The 21,842-nt window shown below is 40.1% G+C and overlaps 1 protein-coding gene across 11 annotated transcripts in view; it reads left to right on the top strand.

Moving 5' to 3' along the window:
• The window catches only part of ANK3 (ankyrin 3), a 353,783-nt gene that overhangs the window by 262,556 nt on the left and 69,385 nt on the right, over positions 1-21,842 (top strand). For all 11 annotated transcript variants that reach the window (XM_070057690.1, XM_051823304.2, XM_051823298.2 and 8 more), the window contains 3 exons: positions 12,333-12,439; positions 17,582-17,806; positions 20,566-20,720. In XM_070057690.1, coding sequence (XP_069913791.1) covers positions 12,333-12,439; positions 17,582-17,806; positions 20,566-20,720 — 487 coding nt within the window. The remainder of the gene's footprint in view (positions 1-12,332; positions 12,440-17,581; positions 17,807-20,565; positions 20,721-21,842) is intronic.

Raw genomic sequence — 21,842 nt, 5'->3', positions numbered from 1 at the left:
ATGGCAAGAGCCATCCGTGGTGGGACAGAGCAAAGCGTGCTAGCTTGGGTCTCTTCTCCTCTTCTCATAAACCACATGTGCCATCATGGGAGACACCACCCTAACAACATTTAATCCGAATTACCCCCCCAAAGACCCTATCCCAAAACTATTAGCATATGACTTTGAGGGTAAAGTTCACAAACATGATCTTTTGGAGAACACATTCAAACCATAGCAGCCCTCATGAGATAGATGATTTCTTAACTCCGTCAGAACGAGGAAGACACGGAGGCAGAGTGAACTTAAGTCACCAACCGCAGGGCCCACAGCTTGGAAGTGGCAGAATCATCGGTCATCTGCCTCCAGATTGCCTCCTTGGGACACATACCCTGTGAGGGGACTGCAAAAAGTTTGTGAAAAAGTCAAATTAAAAGATATGTTATTTTGGTACAAAAATTTTTTTTAAATCCATGTATAGTTTTTTCATGATACACATTTTTCATAGACTGTTCAACGACTTCTCCTGTGTACAGATTTCAAAGTATTTTTTATGCTAAAAATAAACTTTTAATTCTATTCTCCACAAAAGTTTTGAAGTACCTTGTATATAGCAGGCTAGCTACTTCCTTTGAATGATCCTACAAGTTATAAGACCAAAAGATGATATATTACAGACAGAAACATTTAATCCAATATGATTTCTTATAGAGTTAGCCAAAGCTAGAGGAAGAACAGGAGTCTCAGGTGAGCTGCTTCTGTGGCACTCACCCCTTTCGGCGGCCGTGCTAGGATCTGACAGACCTCCGCTCCGCCTTGTTTCTCAGTCAATGTATTTAGAGGGGTCAGAAATCCATCTTCCCCCTGTAAGGATGAGGACCAAACTGGCCACTCAGAATTTTCCTTTCCCTGGATTATGGTGACCACGTTAGGGTGAGCGGTAAAATCTGAACAATTTTCCGAGACTCAGATTTGAGACTTGTGTAACCTTTGAGTTAAGAAAAGCTCCACTGAGCTTGCAAAGCTATAAAGATGGCATTAGCCTAAAGCTGCCATGAGTGGCGCATTAGGAGCTGTGATTCCTGCCATCATCTGAGCTGGGACTGGATTCAGCCAGGCCTGAAGTTAGTGCCTCCCAGAATTTCTTGCCACATAAATCAGTAATTTAATTTCAGTCTTCGCCCAGCCATGGGGAAGGGCTGCCTTATTACAGTTTATTTTGGATTTCTTTAAAAATTTTTTTTCATTTTATTTGGAGAGCAAAAAGATAGAGAAACACAGATCTTCCATCCACTGGTTCTCTCCCCAATGCTGGCAATAGCCAGGGCTGAGCTAGGCTGATGCCCGGATCCTGGAAATCAATCCTGTCTCGGAAGTGGGTGGCAGGGACCAAAACATCTGAACTGTCTCCTGCTGCCAAGTGATGTCTGAACTGCTGCACCAAGCACCCACCCTTAATTTGGGTTTTTGTCCTTACCAGTGTGCTTGCTCTTGGTGGTAGTCAACCCTAGCATGAACAACATAGAAGTTGTTTCAATATGTTAACATAGCATTAAAAAGAAAGAAATCTAATTTTGACACAATATGAAAAAGATCTATGATTGAAAAGAATACATACAAAGTTGGATATTTATATACAATACACAATTTCCATAGGAAATTCCTTAGGGCCAGTGTTGTGACAAGCAGGTTAAGATACAGCATTTTGTATCTGCACACCAGTTCTAGTCCTGGCGGCTCCACTTCCAATGCAGCTCTCTGCTAGAGTATCTGGGAAAGCATTGGAAGGTGGCCCAAGTGCTTAGGCCCCTACCACGCATGTGGGAAACCTGAAGTTCTTGGCTCCAGACTTCAGCCTGGCTCAGAGCTGGGCATTGTGGACATTGGGGAGTCAATTAATGAATAGAAAATCTTTCCCTTTCCCCTCTCCCCTGGTCACTCTGCATTATGAATAAATATTTTTTTTTTAAAGCACAGTTTGGCAGAGCACTTATTCAAAAGAAGGAAATAAAGGAACCATTGCCAGTTGATCACTATGAAATGGTCACCTTCCATTAAATTCCCATTCTATTGATTAAGGAATAGAGAGAACCAGAGGGCAACTATTCGGCCCGCTTCCTCCCTCGGATCATATTGGTTTCCTAGTGCAGACTTATTCCTTCAGACCAGATTTGTCCACACAGTCTATGCTGGAGGAGACCAGTGGCCAGCCTTCCAGTAGTGGCTGGCTTAGAAGGTTTCATTAAAATATTGTAGAAACAGTTGCACTGGCTGTTTGAATGTTGACAGTGGAGAGAGCTCTGTAAGTGATACTGGACGCCTCGTGATAGCCGCCACAAACATGAAAGCAGCTGTCACGTCTCCCACCCCATAACCCTTGTTTGGCTCACCAGCTCGGATTCTGGTTCCTTTTCATTGGACCTGATCTTTTCTAGTGACTAAGGAGATGACTGACCTGTATCAGTCATATAATGTGCCATGCACTACTTGATATATGAGCAAGTGGTATGCAAATGGGAGGATTCTGCAGGAGAAACTACACATTTCTGATTTCAAGATCTAGGCATTTTGCAATGACCTCAGGAATAGGAAGGGAGAAGAATACGTAATCCAAAGGCTTGCCATGCTAATGTCAGATTTTCCTGTCTGTCTTCTCAACCCTGTCCCAACCCACACCCACACCCACACCCACACCCCAGCAAATTAGCCTTCCTATTTCTTTCACTGAAGCCTGTCCTAAGCGGGGCTCAGAAACATGCCTGGTGGCAGAAGGTAGCCAGCGTGGGGTTGAAGATTTTTTTCAAGATAGTGCCCAGGAAGATAAGCGCCTGTGACTAGTGACATTTGATCTGCTGCTTGCTCTGTGCAAAGTGCCTCGCCAGCGCGCTACTCAGGTGATCCGTTCAGCACCTCTCGGAGATGGGTCAGCAAGATTGCAGATGTTTTGTTAGGCACAGAGGTTGGTATTGTGACTTAACCGGAGGCGGTGCTCCTGTCAGACGTCTCAAGCTGGATTTGACATGCTGACAGGCTGGAAGTGACCTTGAGTTACTCACTGACCTTGAGTCACCTTCTTTTGTGGAAGCTCCCAGCTTACATCCTGAAATCAGTCAGATTTGGAAATCCCAAAGAATTAGCTCCATTATGATTTATTTTCTAGTCTCAAGATAAGTCTTAAGAGTAATAGTGGTTGATTTCAAGAAAATATTTTAGGGGTGGGGGAAAGCCTGCTTTTCCCATTACAGTAAGTCCGTATTTTTTTGTTTTGCTGTTTGAGTCAGGTTTTCTTGCAGGAATCCTTAGTGTAAGAGAATGTTTCAAAGTAGTTGTGCTGGAAGTCCAAAGTGAGCTGCTATGTGGGTGGAATTTTGCTGTTATGCTCAGTATCAATGAAAGCTACAATAATTACAGGGCCTAGTGTGGTACCTGCTAGAACCTTTTATCAAATGAGCCATCTCCTTTCATGCCTGCAGGTACCTCATGAAATATACATCATCATTGCCACTTTACAAACAAAGAGATGGGTTGAGGCCGGTGCCTCAGCTCACGAGGCTAATCCTCCGCCTGCGGTGCCAGCACCCCGGGTTCTAGTCCCTGTTGCTCCTCTTCCAGTCCAACTCTGTGCTGTGGCCTGGGAAGGCAGTAGAGGATGGCCCAGGTGCTTGGGCCCTGCACCCGCGTGGGAGACCAGGAGGTAGTACCTGGCTCCTGGCTTTGGATCAGCGCAGCGCCGGCCATAGTGGCCATTTGGGGGGTGAGCCAATGGAAGGAAGACCGTTCTCTCTGTCTCTCACTGTCTAACTCTGCCTGTCAAAAAAAAAAAAAAAAAAAAAAAAACAAAACAAAACAAAACAACAGGTTGAGTGCAGAATTTAATCCACCCAATGTCACACAATTATTAGGTGAGACAGCTGAGAATAGAACTTCGGCCTGACGGATACTTGAACCTAGCATCCACATGGGTTCCTACTGCCTTGGCCTTGTCCAATCTGCACCCACAGAGTAAAGTTACCCACGGCAAACCTTTGCTTTCCTGGGCTTCTCGTCTGGTTCCGTCACCCAGCTGTTACTCGACTAAATTGTGTTTAAAATTTTCCAGATTATATGCACAGGGTTTCGCATGTGGCCTGTAACTGTGAGAGGTGTGCCCAGTGCAGTTAATATTAGCCTGGCAAAGCCACCAATGAATTTGCAGGACCTCCTTCCATAGAGTCCCAGAGGTGGTGGGGCTGACAGAGAGAAGACTGTGGATTCAGTCCTGGCCCTAATGGATGCCATCAACACTGAGGATTGCCAGCCAGCAGCCTGAAGGATTACCTAATGGTGGCCTTAATTGGCTCTGGCGCTTGCTTGCTTGCTCGCTCGCTCGTTCTCTTATTTATTTATTTATTTCTTGCACAATTTTTCTTGCCCTTGCCTCTTCCTTTGGTGCCTAGACATTTATTTCCAGACCTGTGTATTTGGGTGCGCCCTCATTTGCAAGGCCAGCGTGTACTTGCTCTCCTCTTTCCTTCATGAATAGGGCTAGTGAGAAACTATTTTGGGAAAGCATTAAACCCTTGGAGACAGTGATATCATCGTTAGTCAGGTTTTGGACTCTATTGAATGATGTGCATTTTGATTTAATAGTATTCTTGACATCACCTTCAAGATGAAAGACGATATTCTTATTCGTATTATTTTTGACACAGAATAAAACGTCTAACTAAGTCAATGTGAATTTCTTTTTAAGCATCACATTCTACTAAAGCTACCAAGTGCTAGGTATTGACTTTGGGTTGCCAGGTTTTGAGCTTTCACTGTACCTCATGTGTAAAATGGGTACAGTGTTACTTCCAGGTCTGACAGGTTCTGAAGACTCAAAGAACAAACCATGTAAAGACCCAGGGCAGTCCTTGTCATTGAGCTGGTATCCAGTAAGTTGTGATACTGCTGTTAACAAAGGAATTGAGACATTTTTGAGTCAATAAATAATCTTAAGTACTTATGAGATACATTCTTATAGCCCCAATAGGCCCTGGTGGTTTGATAGACACATCCTGTATCTATAAAGATAAAGACCCAGTGCTGAGACTGGGATTTTTTTTTTTTTTTTTTTTTTTGCTTTCACTATTTTCTGCAATAAATTATCAAAGTATAAAAGGCTTTCTAATATAGGGAGATAATTCAGTACCAGTGCTGGCATTAATGCCAGACTTCTGACATCCTTTTCCATTTCATTCTCATATCAGCTGATCCCCAATTTAAAGATGAGGAAACTGAGGCAGACTCCATGGCCAGTGGCTGACAGTGCTGCCCAGGGCGGGCATCGCCCTCACAGAAGCTGGCTGTGGGGAATGGAAGAGCATCACTGTTCTCTGACTCTGCTCAGGCCTGAGAGAGAGACAGACAGACAGGGAGAGAGAGAGAGACCGCACGCTGGATCTCAGGAGCCTCTGTTGCTACCCTTCCGAAATCCAGCACTCAGAGAACTTCCTCCAAGATTCCGAATGTGAATTGAAGGGCCAAAGTGACTATGAAAGAACAGGGAAAGGCCCTTTGTTCCACAGTTGGGTTGCCTTTCCAAAATGGAAAACCCAGTGGAAAAGAAAAGGTCTCCATTAACAAGCAGCAAAGGCAACTTCCAAATCTGATCCTGTGGCTCAACTTCAAAGCCAAGGTTCATCCCTTAAATACCCAGAACAACCCTTTTTGCTGCAGGAAAATATCATTTTATTTTATTTTACTTATTTTTAGGATTTATTTATTTATTTGAAAGGCAGAGAGAGAGGTATTCCATCTGCTGGTTCACTTCCCAGATGGCTGCAAGGACTGAAGCTCTGCTGATCCGAAGCCAGGAGCCAGAAGCTTCTTCCAGGTCTCCCTTGTGGGTGCAGGGACCCAAGGACTTGAGCCACCTTCTGCTGCTTTGCCAGGCCATAGCAGAGAGCTGGATTGGAAGTGGAGCAGCCAGGTCTCGGACCGGCACCCACATGAGATGCCAGCACTGCAGGCGGCATCCTCACCCACTACACCATGGTGCCAGCCCTGAAAATACCATTTTAAATGACTTCTGTTCCATAACAAAATGGAGGTCGTCCTTTTCTTTGGTACCGGGGTGCCCTGCAGAGTAGCCTCTCAGAACATTTTGAAATTCAAGTTTTTTATTAAAATAGATATCTGAAATTTCACATTTCACTTTTAAGTAAAGTCTAGTCTGCAGATGTAGTTTGGAAATTAAGCTGTCAATTCAGTATCTTTCCTTAAAACCATAAGTTTAGTTGCAGTGTCTTACATTGTATCGAGATGGATAAATTGTAGGAAGAGTGTTTTGTTTTCCTGTATTGAGGTTATAAAAATTTAGTTAAGTCTGTCCATAAACCTGGACACATCTCCTTGGAAAAAAAATTACTCAGAAGAGGAATTACTATGGCACCTAAAAATGTGTTCACAGGTTAATATTTTGGAAGGTAGAGCTCATTGTTTTGATCCAGGTTGACATTGATTCATTGTGTTATGACAAAGCTTCATTGAGCGGCAACCAAGAGTAAGGGGGAAGGAAGCCTTCCAGGGGTGCGGCATTCTGTGTGCTCACACGCTGCGGCCTTGATACATATTGCATGATGGCGGTGATACCTTTTGTGTGATATAATTCATTGTCTCAATAATTAATGTACCCAAGTAAACAATTTACTGTACTTAATGAAGAGAAGTGATATTATTTATTTATCAGAACTTTGTTTAATAGTCCTTTGTGGGCCGGTGCCATGGCTCAGCTAATCCTCCGCCTGCAGCACCGGCACCCTGGTTCTAGTCCTGGTTGGGGTGCCGGATTCTGTCCCGGTTGCCTTTCTTCCAGTCCAGCTCTCTGCTGTGGCCCGGGAGGGCAGTGGAGGATGGCCCAAGTGCTTGGGCCCTGTACCCCCATGGGAGACCGGGAGGAAGCACCTGGCTGCTGGCTTCAGATCGGCACAGCGCACCGGCCATGGCGGCCATTTGGGGAGTGAAGCAATGGAAGGAAGGCCTGTCTCTCTGTCTCTCTCTCTCACTGTCTAACTCTGCCTGTCAAAAAAAAAAAAAAAAAAAATTACAGCAGCACCACTCTGTATTAAATATTGTCCCATACTTTGATGGCTGCTTGGTTGGAGTCTGTAAAAGTCAGTAAAGTAATTGGCAAGTAATGACCAACTAAAACTAACTGAAGATAACTAAAATTACCTTATCTTTGCTAAACCCATGCAGAATTTGGCAATGCTCTGAAGTGATTTGTTGCTCTCTGGGGGTCAGGGTCTTAACTCATTAGACTCCTTTTTAAGAGCCCTCTCATTTTCCAGAATAATTATTTTATTTTGGTTGTCCCTTATCAGTATTTAGAGCTTACCTTAGGCCTATGTCAATGCTATTCACAGATATGGCATATTTATGATTTTCCTTTTTAGCACAGTATTTTCCGAACAGTTTTTTTATTTGCTTGATATTCCCTGTATATACCTTTCCAAATGACATACCTTCCCTTAGTTTTGTGAATCTCTCAGTGTGTTGCCAGCCAGTAGGTGTTCTGTCAATTTCACGTACTCAACCCATCGGTTGGAGATCTTGCTCCTCATCCTGTCCTTGTAAGTCCACTGTACAGATGTCCTATCGAGTCTTCCTTCATTATCAAAACTCCTTTTGTTTTCTCTTGTGTTGGATTACATGCCTTCCTTGTTATTGGTTTAGCCCTTCAGTTGAGTAGAGTATATCTTCCAGAAATTTCCTTACAGAGTACCTGGGAAATACAAGGGGATTCCAATGAGTTCGTAAGAAAATGGAATTAAAAATGAGTATTTTGGTACAAAATTTTTTTGAAATCCATGTATAGTTTGTTCATCATATGCATTTCTCTTGAGTATTTTTGGGGACCATTTGTATGTTTTTTGAGGTGTTATATATCTGAAAATAACTTCTCTATTTCTCATTCTTTTTTCCATCTGGCTGGTTGCAGAATTCCAAGTTGGAAATAATTTCTGGCCGGCGCCGCGGCTCACTAGGCTAATCCTCCGCCTTGCAGCGCCGGCACACCGGGTTCTAGTCCTGGTTGGGGCGCCAGATTCTGTCCCGGTTGCCCCTCTTCCAGGCCAGCTCTCTGCTATGGCCCAGGAGTGCAGTGGAGGATGGCCCAAGTGCTTGGGCCCTGCACCCCATGGGAGACCAGGATAAGTACCTGGCTCCTGCCATTGGATCAGCGCGGTGCGCCGGCTGCAGCGCGTGGGCCGAGGCGGCCATTGGAGGGTGAACCAACGGCAAAGGAAGACCTTTCTCTCTTTCTGTCTCTCTCACTGTCCATTCTGCCTGTAAAAAAAAAAAAAATTAAAAATAATTTCTTCTCACAACATTGAAGGAGTTGCTGCATTGCCTGTATCTGAAAACTCTGCTGTTAAAAGTGCAGTGGAAGTCTGCCACCTTGACCACTTTTCCTCTGGGTTTCTAAGATCTCTGTTTCTCCAAGTCCTGTCATTTCACGGTGTGGTACCATGGTGGGTTCTTCATTCATCCACAGTGTTGGTTACTGAGTGGGTCCTTTTCTAGGAACTCAGCTCTTCAGCTCTGGGAAGGTTTTTAAATACTTTCCTTCCTTGATTTCTCCTCCTCTATTTCACTGATTTCTCTGTCTAGAACTTTTTTTTTTTTTTTTTTTTTTTTTGTGGTAGGAGATTTTGAAACTTCTTATCATTTGCTTCCTTGTATTTTCTCTCCTATTTTCTATTGTAAAAGCATCCTCCTGATTGTTAGATGCTATCATCTTTTTTACTTTTCAAGAGTTCTTTTTTCTCTAAATGTTTTTTCCAAAGCATTTTCTTGTTTCACAGGTGCAAAAAGGTCTCTCCGTTCTCTGAGTATCAATAATTTTTTTTCTTCTCCTGGAAAGCCTATTTCCTCCAACTTGCCTTCATTCCATTTGCTTTTAAATTCGTTTTGTTTTTGACGTTGGGTGCTTTTCTTAACTGTCTTATGGCTCTTGGCTCTCTGCTCATAAGTTCGTTCTTTGGAAGCTGTCTGCATGGCGTCTAGCTTGTCAGCCATGTGTTGCACTGAAGGAAGAAGCCCGGGACATGAATCTGGGAAACTGCAATGGACGACAGGTCAGGATCCTCAGGGACTTCCTTAGTTCTGCCTAGAAGCGCTGTCCCTAACTGTTGGCCTCTGGGAGACCAGTAAAGGAAGAGGCCAGGGTGCTAAGCACTCAATATAAGCTTTCTGTTCATCCCCATCTTGAGAATGGTGCCTCTAACGTCTGTTTTGCCTCTAGTGTTTATGCCAGGTTGGTGGTGTGCAGGGGGCAGTTTGATAAATCAGTATAGGGGTTATGCATAGCAGACCACATTTTAAAGAGAATTTCTACCAATCCTCCTGTCTTATCTTTTATTATACTTGAGGTGTATGTGAGGTGGGGTGCATTTTTAAATATTTGACTCTCATTGGGATTTTAGTTGAAGCAGACTTTCAGCACAGCAAAATTGAGGGATTTTTTTTCCCTCTCTGTGAGATGATAATTTTTATCAGATTGGGAGCATCCTTAGCCATTATCTTTTTTTTTTTTTTTTTTTAAGATTTATTTATTTATTTAAAAGGCAGTTAGAGAGAGAGAGGTCTTCTATCCACTGGTTCACTCCCCAGATGACCACAACAGCTAGAGCTGCGCCAATCTGAAGCCAGGAGCCAGGAGCTTCTTCCTGGTCTCCCATGGGCTCCCACGGGGTGCAGGGGCCCAAGGACTTGGGCCATCTTCTACTACTTTCCCAGGCCATAGCAGAAAGCTGGATCAGAAGTGGAGCAGCTGGGACTCAAACTGGCACCCTATGGGATGCTGGCACTGCAGGTGGCAGCTTTACCTGCTACACCACAGCACCAGTCCCCATCATCTTTTCAAATATAGCTTCTACCTCATTATCTTTTCTGAACTACTTTTGAGAGCCTATGTTAAAATGTTTTATCATGTTTCATATGTCTCACACTTTTTTCTCTAATTTTTAAAGTTTGCTTATGTATTTTCATTTATTTGAAAGGCAGAGCAACACAGAAAGAGGAGGGGGCAGAGAAGAGACTGGCTCATTCCCCATATGCTCAAAACAGCTGGGTCTGGGACAACCAGAAGCCCAGAACTCATCCAGGTCTCCCATGGGTGGCAGGGGCCCAGGTACTTGAGTCATCATCTGATGCCTTCTAAGGTGTGCATTAGCAGGAAGCTGTATCAGAACTGGAGGCAGGACTAAACCCTAGCAATCCAACATAGGATGCAGGCATGCTGAGCTTAGCTTGCTGTACCACAGGATCCATCTCTATTTTTTTTTTTTTACCTATCCTTCCTTGTGTCTAGTCTTCCATTTATTGTTCCAATTTACTAACCATGTTTTCTATTGTGCCTAAGTCAAGAACTGTTGTATTTAGTACTGAACAAATGCCCATTTGATTGTTTCTTTTTTATCTATATATTCTAGAGGTCAGTTGAATTCCCTACCTTTCAATTTATTTTCTCTTTTTCCCTATTTTCTTAAATATACAAATCATTGTCATTATAAAGTTCTTGTTAGCTGACCTCAAAATTGAGATGATCTGAGAGTGTATCTGGTTTGCCTTTGTTTTGTCTTTCTGCTTTTGTTCATGTGCTCTGCCCATCCTTGGCAAGTTTTCATTTTATGCTGGACATGGTCTTGAAAAAAGTATAGACAGACACTGCTGGTAGTAATATATTCTTCCAGAGAGGGTTCACTGTCTCTCTATCTGCTGGCAAAGAGTAGTGAGTGGATGCTCCTTTTAATCCGATCAAGGTATTTTGGAAATGAGGCTGCTTTGGAGCCCTGGTGAATCTCAGACTCTCTCTAGTTTTTACCTGCTCTGCAGCATCCTTATTTGAAATCATGGTATGATGTGTGAGTCCTCTTCCCATTACAGGTTTTAAACTCTTCCGTCATGTTCTCATGAAATTGCCAAAAAAGTCCACATGCTTGTCAGAGATTTAGCAAATGTTTTTAGTGTACAGCTGTAGCCTGTCTGATGCCACCCAACTCTATCCCGCTGCAGAGGCCCTTATAAGTTCAGTTATATTCTGTTTGTGCTGGTAAATGACAGATGCTCCTCTCTGAGTTGCTTCCCTGTTCCTATAGCAAAGCATCTGAGGCTGGGTGTTATGTGAACACGAGCAGTTTATTTAGCTCACGGTTCTGGAGATCCAAGAACCTGGTTTCTGCTCAGCTCCCATGGAGGCCACCTGCTGCTCAGCTCACAACAGAGAAGCACAAGGGGCCTTGCTTACAATTCACTCTCACACTGTGTTGGACCTTTGACTTTAATGAGGTGTACTATGAGAGTTAACAGTAAAACTTGTCTTCAAACTGTACTTCATACTTTGTGTGTCTGTGGGTGCAAATAGTTGAAATCTCTATTTAGTACAGAGTTGGTTGTTTTTATATAAAGTCAATTAAAAACGAATCTTAATGGAAAATGGAATGGGAGAGGAGAGTGTAGGAGGTGAGATGGGAGTTGGGGTTCGAGGGCGGGAATGGGGGGGAAGAAACACTATAGCCCTAAAAGCTGTACATATGAAATTTGTATTCATTAAATAAAAACCTTCAAAATAAGAAAATCTCACTCTCACAGTAACTAATCCAGTCCCATAAGACCTAACTCACCAAAGACATCTGACCTTGAGAAAGAGACACTGTTCCATTCTTGAGAATAGCATCCCTATAATCTAATTATCTCTTAAAAATTCCACCATCTCTCACGCTATTACATTGGGACTCCCATTTGGTGGGTATCTAAATCTTAGCTGCCTAAAGTTAAAAATGGCAGGGCAAAGTCACAACGTTTAAGATGTTAGCCTCTCCAGAGTGCAGCTCTTTCAATTCTTGATGCACAAGAATCTTCTGATACATTGGAATCCCATTTCTGCCTTCTGACTGGTTGACTCTGTGGAAGCACCAGGCTGCCGCTAGCTACTGTTCCCCACCTGGAATCAGAAGTCGGCAAGATTGAACCTGAACTTGTTATTTTGAGAATTGAGACTTTGATTTTTAAAATTGTTGGAGAATTAATCTGGTGAGGTGTCCAAGTGCTTAAAATCACAGTTGAAATTAGTGAGGATGATACACCTTTTGCCATGCCAATTAGCCAGGGCACTTTCATAAAACGTTGGAATAATATGGTGTGTATCTATAGATTTTATTTTTTAAATATTATTTTATTGAGCTTTAGTGTAGACCTCTAGAAGAGAATTTCAATTTTAATGTTAGTGTATTTGGACTTGTGGAGAAATAAAGATATATTTTGTATGTAAGGAGTGACCAGTATATTGTATGGTCTATTGATATGCTGTATGCTATTTTATTTTGCAGCATCTAACGTTTACGAGGGAATTTGATTCAGATTCCCTTAGACATTACAGCTGGGCTGCAGACACCTTAGACAATGTCAATCTTGTCTCAAGCCCTATTCATTCAGGGTAAGTAACCCAACTGTCACTTATCTTGTCCTATTAGGTTAATATTGCACTGATTACATGCATTTATAACTTCAGATTGACAAACTTCACATATGTTAATACACTCATATGATAAATATATATTCATTAGTGAGTACATATGACAAGCATTTGTAAATCATCAGTAAATATTTTTCCAAGCAAAAGATCTGTGTATCTATTTCTATTGATAAATGTATACCATTGGAAAAAATAATCAAATTGGTACATCAACATTTCTTGGTTATTCTGATTACCTAGGTGTTTGATTTTTCTTTTGAAAAATTGAACATTTTCCTCATTTTACTAATAAAATGAATCTTTCTGGGTATCTGACTTTTCTTTCCAACAAAAATTAAATATATATATTTCTGTTAATTTACCACATTGATTTTGTATTTTGCTTCTAATTGTAGGTGAATTTCATTCTAATATTTAGTTTTAAAATAAGCTGTAAGCTCTTCTTTTCTCATTTCTTTCCACATAAGAAGGATATAGGCCTTTCATTTGACAAATGATTTTTTCTTTGTTACATTTAAACTTGAAATACAAACTCGAAACATCTGATCATTTGCTACCTTCTGTATTCCTAAAATAAAATTGCAATTAAGTTGTATTAAGAATATAACATAAATAGTCGGCGCCGCGGCTCACTAGGCTAATCCTCCGCCTTGCAGCGCCGGCACACCTGGTTCTAGTCCCGGTCAGGGTGCCGAATTCTGTATATAACATAAATAAAATAAAGAAATAAAGAAAAAAATTTACATGTTTAAATATACAAGAGTACTTCAAAAAGTTCATGGAAATGGACTTAAAAGATGTTTATTTTGATGCAGAATTTTTTGAAATCCATGTTTCTTAGATGTCTTCAAGAAATTCAAGAGAAATATGTGTTATGCAAAAACTATCCATGGATTTCAAAATGTGTTTGCACCAAAATCTGTTAATTCCATTTCCCATGAGCTTTTTAAAGTCCCTGTGTCTGTACCCCAAAGGATTTGTAGTAAAAACCTCAACAGATGGCTCCTCATTGCTGCCTTCCTAGTCAGTGGTGTGTCACATAGGTGGCTAGAAGATGACTTGCTTCCATTACTGAACTGATGAAACAGTGCATTTTTAAATATTAGATCCTTTACCTGTGTGTGCTTCAAACTTGGGATAATTGATATCTGTAGAAACAGTAACAAAATAATTTTAAAAAGTGGTGAATGTCTCAAGGTATTTTTGCCTCTGTAATTGGCATTGAGGCCATAAATTAGTTTTGATCAAGGATAAGGGGAGATTAGTTTGGAATCAAAGAAGTCAACAGTAATTAACACTTGTGAACTGTCATATAAAGTATTATTACTGCTAATTAAAACAAATTGGATATAGTAGCTAACATTTATCTAGTCTGTTAATGTTTCTGACATTGCACTAAATTCTTTATGTGTATTGTGTCATTTAATATTTATCTGAACCTTCAAATGACACTAAAAGGTAAATACTACTCATTATCCCCATTGGGGATAATGAAAAGTCTGAGAATTGAATGCTGCAGGTTATGTAAAATATCATTATAGAATTTTGCCTCATAATTTTTACAAACATAATGCAGTATAATTCAAATGGAAATAATTTACATAAAAGTATCTTATAAATTGTAAACTCCTGATGGTCTTTGAATGTTAACATTGCATTTCTTTAACTCAGAAAAGCTTGAGTGATTAAAGTAATATTAATTTTTAAACTACTTCAAATATTTGTGTGGTTTATATTATATATGTGGGTCTGAAAAAATATAAAATTTGAGAAGGAAAGTATAAAGCACTCAGAATACATTTAGCAAACAGATGGGTTTAAGAATTTTTTGAATCAAGCTTGGTGACTTAGCCACCATGTTACAAAGACTTAGAAACATCACTTTGCACTGTCTCCATGTGAAAGAAAAGTGCCAGGGATTAGTTTGGTAACTGAGAAGTTGAAGAATCCTAGGATAATCAAATGAGAAATCAATTTTCTCATACGTTGGAGACAATGATATATTGGAACATGCAGACTGGCTTTCCTCCTCTTGAACTTTATTGAAGACAATACATGTGAAACGGAACAAAAGTAATGGCAGGTGGTGTAGCCTTGGTGTCCGCCTGGACATAGTTCCCTGATGCCAGATCTGTGGCGGAGGTTCTACAGCCGTGTAAGGAAAATACTTCTCCAGGTTGTCCCACAAATGCCAAACGCTATGGTTTCATTTTCTGATGGTTTTTATTTTTCCTTTGCTTGTCATTGACATTTTCTGTTGCTTGCTTCTAATTATCTTACATTAATTTTTCCCATTTGCTTTCTAAATTATTTTGCAGCTATTCTTCTCCACTTCCTCAGTATGATTCAAGGTGATAACTGTGTCCTTTATGTGACCCATCCTTTTTGTATCTTTAATTTTTGTGAATTTTCCCCACAGTTAGATTGTGTCAATGTCTGTAGTATTTCATTCTGCTGTTCCTACAATTAGAAACATTCATAAATATAATTTGTAGAATTCACAATAAATAATTTGTAGAATTAGGATAATTTATAGAATTCATGTGGTAGTTTGAATATTTACAAGATACAAATATTTAACATCACCTTTTAATTTGTTTTTATAAGGTATGTTGCATGCCTTTTTTTTCCTTTTGCATAGATTATATAAGGAATGAGTTTGGAAGACAGATTATTCCAATTTATAATGTTTTAGTTAAGAGCACCCATATCCTGCTTAACATAGACTCCCACCTTTCTTCTGTTTGTTGGCCTTGTGATGCTGAAAACCTTAGAACAATAAATCATTGTTCATGAGTACCAAACTACAGACTGTGTGCTATGCAGAATGCAGAGAGAGATTCTTCCACTTTGTCATTCAAATCATCTGAGCCATGTTACTTTGTCCACTTGGTTCTGATACCCTTTGTAGCCAGGATGTTTTTATATTGACACTCATAACCTTTATACTCTGCCTGCAGGCTGCTCAGCTACAGTCATCTGCCTATGCATCCATCTATCCCTCCACCCATTCATCTGTCCATCTGTGTCTGTCCGTCCATCCATCAACCCGTCATTAGTAACCAAGTCTCACCTATGCATTTTATAAGCACATGTAGCACACCAGTTGTGTCCGTGAATTGATTCCCTAAGCATTTACTGTATTGTGTGGTAGAACTTTGCTTGGCTCTGCACATCAAGCGGTGAATAAGACAGACTGGATCTGAATCACTGTATATTGAGACTTAACTGTTGCCAGGGCGACCATTCCCTCTCCGAGGAAACACTCCAGTGTGTGTTTGTACTAACACAACTGAATTTCTCAACACAGACTTTGTCTTGAATTATTTCTAGTCCATTCTCTGCTACTGTTGTTCCCAATGACAAATTGATTTTAACTACTAAGTGCGGGGAAAGATCGGAGTGTGTCTTGGGCTTCTTTATGTTATCACCTTATTCTCATTACTAAATAGCAGTAGTTGTTAAGTAGGTATGTCTAAGAAAATTTTTGGCACTCAGAGCAATTTAATATGTGCCTCATATTGTTAAGCACTGGAAACAAGTCAAGTGGACTCTTGCCTAAGTAAGCAAATATCTTTGTATTTGAATAGCGAGGAATGACTCTTGTTTTCTTATTGAAGTTGAGTCGGTCTTTTCTCCTCTGGTTTCACTGCCTCAAAACAGATGGAATTTTATCAAAGACAGATTAATTCATAAAATGTATGAGTTTTATCCAAGCCAATTTTATCAGAAACAGATTGATCAATTAAAATGGTTCAACCCACAGTGAGTAACAGGGTATGAAGGTGAGTTCACCTTACTTATGATCTGAGCTGGTTCTGGAAATCTGATTAACTGAAAATTGATCCCCTCATCCTATCACCTGACTCTAGGGGGACCACAGGCTAATTTGTTTTGTTGAAAAGGTCAGTCTTTCAAGGTCATGAATTGTCAGTCTTCAGGAGAGGATCCACAGAGAGGAAGTTCATGCAGGGTCTTAAAATCTATTTGCAGGGTTTTAGAACTTTTTAGATAAAAGAAACACTTTTGATGGATGGGGTTATTACTTTCTCCAAAAGTACTTTCAGAATTCAAACCATTTTCTAATTCTCAAAAATTGGGGCTGTTTTAATAAGAAGTATATTTTCAGATGTGGCAATTATAATGCAAGGATATGTGTTCTTATCCCCTTAAGCAGCCTGCACTCTGCTGTCTGCTGGGCTCACTTACTTAGCAGAGCCCTTGGTGACTCCTGGATCCCTCATGCATGACAAAAAGCAGTCATTCCAGTGTGTTCTTACCCGGTGTGACACAATGGATTTCTTAAGTTTCCATGTGTACCTGTGAGGAGTTTTTTCCTTATTCACTTCAGTATAAAGGCTAGTGACTGAATTATGTAAATTAAAGATTTTTTTTTCTAAAAATATAAAAACTTCCTTTTTTTGGCACTGCTTTATATCCATGTTCAACTATAGTTGATTTCAAATTTCTTTTAAGGTCATATTTATACTAGAAAGATGTAATCCCTTTCCATCAAAATCACCTTAGTAAAGCTAGGCATTTTCTGCTTTTATTCTTATATTCTGCCTCTTTCTAGTAAAAATTAGAGTGTTGGTATGATGAACAAGGCGTTTTATGAGCTGGATGCCTTAAGACATACTGTGGAGTTTCATCCTACTTGTAGGGTAGAAAGTTCTGTAGTCAGTAGCATGTGGCAAAAACCATGTAGAGTTCAACTTGACCTTTCAATATACCTGAAACTACTCAGAAAGACCACAGACAGTGTTGAGTATTTTAGTTTTGGGTAACTATAAATGAGAAGCCTTTCAATGGCCAGTTCCTATTTCAGTTTGGAAACAGTCACAATTCCTTTGAGTATCTGGTAGAGTAGATGGCTTCTGATGGGGCACCATGGTCCACTAAAAATCTGTTGTGTGCCAATTTTTCCCAGGGCACAAGTTAAATGCATGTCTGATGTGACTCCACCGTATTCACTTCCAGTTGATCTTTAAAGGGAGGAAACGGTAGCTATGTTATCTATCACTTGCCTTCATATTTGATTTCTAACCCAGCTGTAAAGCCGGTTTATTTCCATCCTTGATTTGGCCTCTGATCTCCCTGCAGGTTTCTGGTTAGCTTTATGGTGGATGCAAGAGGTGGCTCCATGAGAGGCAGCCGGCACCATGGGATGCGCATCATCATTCCTCCACGCAAGTGTACAGCCCCAACCCGAATCACCTGCCGTTTGGTAAAGAGGCATAAACTGGCCAACCCACCCCCTATGGTGGAAGGAGAGGGATTAGCCAGTAGGCTGGTAGAAATGGGTCCTGCTGGGGCACAATTTTTAGGGTAAGTTGTTTTGTCAATTTTATTCTTGGCCCTTCTACCACAATGTTGATTTTCTTTACCCTTGTTAAGAAGTTAACAGTTGGAAGTCCTTAGTTGGACCTGACTGAGTATATTGTTAGTGAGGTGTCAAAGGTCACAAAGCTGTATGAGTCTGTGAAAGACTAACAGGCTGATCTGTCCTGAACTCAGCTTGCTGGTCAAGGCTTTTACTAACAGAGACGCATGTTTTCTGCTCAGCAAGTGCACGGAATCCCAGTGGCACCCTTAGAAGTCAAGGCACCATTCAAAGGACAAAATCAAAGACGCTGGAATTATCTCAGCATATTGTATAAATAACTGCTTTGGGGACCTGTGTTTTTAAAGATATTTTTTAAGGAGCAATCCTTTGTGATATGGTATTTTACAAAAAGGGAAAAGAATAAATATTATTCATTGTCTGAGGTGGCACTTGGGTGCAAATCAGGCAGGCTCTGTCGTGACTGGCAGCGTGTTCACAATCTCCCCTTCTCGTTTCTCTTCCTGCTGCATGGATGTTATTCAGTAAACTGCATCTTCCTACCAATCCTCCCCCTGTAAATGAGGGTGAGAGCTTGGTTAGCCGAATCCTGCAGCTTGGGCCTCAAGGAACAAAATTTATTGGGTAGGATCTTTAATAGACAAGATACAGAATGTCACGATTTTTTTTTTCCATTTGCAATTTTTTTTCTGTCACACCCATGGTCTTATTCTTGTCTTAAGTTTATTTTTTTCAGTTTTTTTAAAAATGCTTTCAGTTGATGTGTGTCACTGAAAGAAACAAATCATAGTGGCTTGACTTGATGTAGCACTGCTGCCTACCTGTGCTTTTCAAGCATGTGAAATTCTCTGCAAGCATTCTGCTTTCATAACTTTGTGCTTTCGTAAGCCTTTCTTTAATTTGAAGTGTTTCTTCGGAATATGAAACGTTTTAAGACAGAATGACAGTCTTTAGTTTTAACCCAGTATAGCTTAGGTATCTGTAGGCTTTGAGTCAACATTTGCTATGAATGATATATTTGTATGTGTATAAATATATATATGTATATTTGTGTGGAATTAGATCTTCACAAAAAGTACTTTTGCCTACTATACAATTTTATGGACTTTGAGAGGAAAAAGTCATCTGTAACTAAACTGATTTTGAAGAGTTGGGAATATCAAGATGTTAAATTACTAAAAAATTTATTAGGTAGCTGAGACTATTGCTTTGAAGTTATTAAATAATTTTGTTTTGTTTTGTTGAAGCTGAAATATGTTGGTATGTGTTGTTTGTTCGCTTGTCTGTCTGGTTTGTGTACTTGCCTTGGCAGTCTGCATGAAGGAACTGGTTATGAAAAGTTAATGCCTGGCTTTCACCTTGGTCAAAGACTTTGTTCATATCTTCCCTCCAGTATGGTTGAATGTCATACACAATGCCACATTCTTTAAGTATTTACAGAGACAGTATCTGACACATTAACCTGCAAAGATTGTATCTTTTGCACAAAGAAAAAGTAAATAAAATTTGATTTCTGATTATCAGGGGTAGATAAAAATAATGGTAAATTTCTTAACTCTTGAAACTTTTAACATCATTAGGACTTGTTTATTTTGTTTTTACCTAATAAAGATATAATAAAAATTGAAATCTCTAATTTGAAGTAGTTGATAATTACTGTGCCAAAAGTAAAATTATCATATTTATTATCTCCAATTTAAGTGAATGCCTTCATCATTAATCTATTATGCATATGTTTTATTTATGTTACTTGATCAAACGACTATCCCTTTTTATGTTCTTACCTACTCAAGCCTATATCTTCTATTTATTACATGCACATAAATGCACAGACTAAGAAGTGAGGTTACATACAACCTCTGTAGGAGAATAATGATACTGTCTACTTAAATGTCACAAAATAAAGCTGCACAATCCAACTACATAAACTGTGTGTGATTGTGGTCTGCTTACTTCCATTCATCTTTTTCAGTACTTATCCTATTTTAAAATTTAAAAAAAATGATTCTCCTGGCTTGATTGGCTTTCTTCAATTTGCAGCCATTCTGTTATATTCCTTTTCAAAAGGACACTGTCAAAAATATGTGATTACATGATCATTTCAAGCCAAGGAGTGATTTTTTCAGAAAGTTTAAATATTCTATTCAGGTTACCTTAGAGCCAGGAAACTAAGTTGCCCACTGCCTGTTCACAAATTGGAAATCATAGAAATTGTGTGAACCATACAGGCCAGACAAGTCGTAGAAACTGACTGTTGGAGGGAGTAGATTGATAAACCAACTGTTTTCTTGTGAAGGGGAAAAAGTAGCAATAATTTTCCAAATTAAGACATTTATAGACTTTTCTTTTTTAAAGAAATGACTGTGTCCTTTTAAAACATTAGCATTTTTGTACAGTATATTTACTGTGTTTTTTAAAAAATGGACCAACTTTCTAATGGCCTATTTTAATAACTTTTAATTCCTTGATTTAAAATTCCTATTTATTTGTGCTATTTTCCCCATTAAGTCCAATGCCTAACATAATAGGCCTTCAATAATTGTGAATGAATGAATGACGGCATGTTACCAGGCTTCTAATATTTTATTATTTAATTAGCAAATGATTCTGCAGCTTTGAAATCATTCCCAACCTTAGTGGCACCTCTGATTTTCAAATGGTTACTGTTAATAGAATAAGTTTAAAGCTGTGATGTTATAAATATATTTAATTTGATACCAAAATAATGTGGATTTTTTTCCAGCCCTGTCATAGTGGAAATCCCTCACTTTGGGTCCATGAGAGGAAAAGAGCGAGAACTCATAGTTCTTCGAAGTGAAAATGGTGAAACATGGAAGGAGCATCAATTTGACAGTAAAAATGAAGATTTAACTGAACTGCTTAATGGCATGGATGAAGGTAATAGCCATGGCTCCTTGATTCAGTATTTGTTTTTTGTTTTTTGTTTTTTTTGTTTTGTTTTGTTTTGTTTTGTTTTGTTTTGTTTTTTGACAGGCATAGTGGACAGTGAGAGAGACAGAGAGAAAGGTCTTCCTTTGCCGTTGGTTCACCCTCCAATGGCTGCCGTGGCCGGCGCGCTGCAGCCGGTGCACCGCGCTGATCCGATGGCAGGAGCCAGGTACTTCTCCTGGTATCCCGTGGGGTGCAGGGCCCAAGCACTTGGGCCATCCTCCACTGCACTCCCTGGCCACAGCAGAGAGCTGGCCTGGAAGAGGGGCAACCGGAACAGAATCCGGCTCCCCGACCAGGACTAGAACCCGGTGTGCCGGCACCGCAGGTGGAGGATTAGCCTAGTGAGCCACGGCGCCGGCCTCAGTATTTGTTTGCAAGTGTAAGTCGAAAAAATGACTACAATCTTTTTTTTTTTTTTTTTTTTTTTTTTCAAGTTTCAAGCTAGGACAGAGATTTCTCAGCATTTATTGCTGTTTTCTATACCTAAGGTGTGAACTCCCATTCAATCTAACTTTAACCCCACCCACAATAGCAGTCTACAAATATTGTGATGATTCAGTCTTTAATCAAATATATGTCTTTCCAAAACCCAAGAATTCTGCAAGTCAAAAACAGGTAAGGCCAGGGCCAGCATTGTAGCACAGTGGGTTAAGCTGCCACCAACAGGGCATTCCATACAAGCATCTTTTAGAGTCCTCCTTGCTGCTCTATTTCCAATCTTGCTCCCTGCTGATGCACCTGGAAAAGCAGCAGAAGATGGCCCAGGTACTCTGGCCCCTGCACTCATAAGGGAGACCCAGATGAAGCCCCTGGCTCCTGGCTTCAGCCTGGCCCAGCACTGGCTATTGTGGCCATTTGGGGATGAGACAATGGATGGAAGATGGGTCGGTCTCTCTCTCTCTCTCTCTCTCTCTCTTCCTTCCTTCATCTCTTCCTCACTGTAACTCTACCTTTCAAATAAATACATCTTTTTAAAAAATGAGTAAGGAGAAGGTGAAATGATAATGGAAAGCTTACAAAGTATAAAGAAAATATATTCACATTATATTTTTGGAGCTATTATTTCCA

This window comes from Oryctolagus cuniculus, chromosome 15, assembly GCF_964237555.1.
Source record: "Oryctolagus cuniculus chromosome 15, mOryCun1.1, whole genome shotgun sequence".
Classification (NCBI taxonomy): domain Eukaryota; kingdom Metazoa; phylum Chordata; class Mammalia; order Lagomorpha; family Leporidae; genus Oryctolagus; species Oryctolagus cuniculus.
This window is presented reverse-complemented; position numbering and strand designations above follow the sequence as displayed.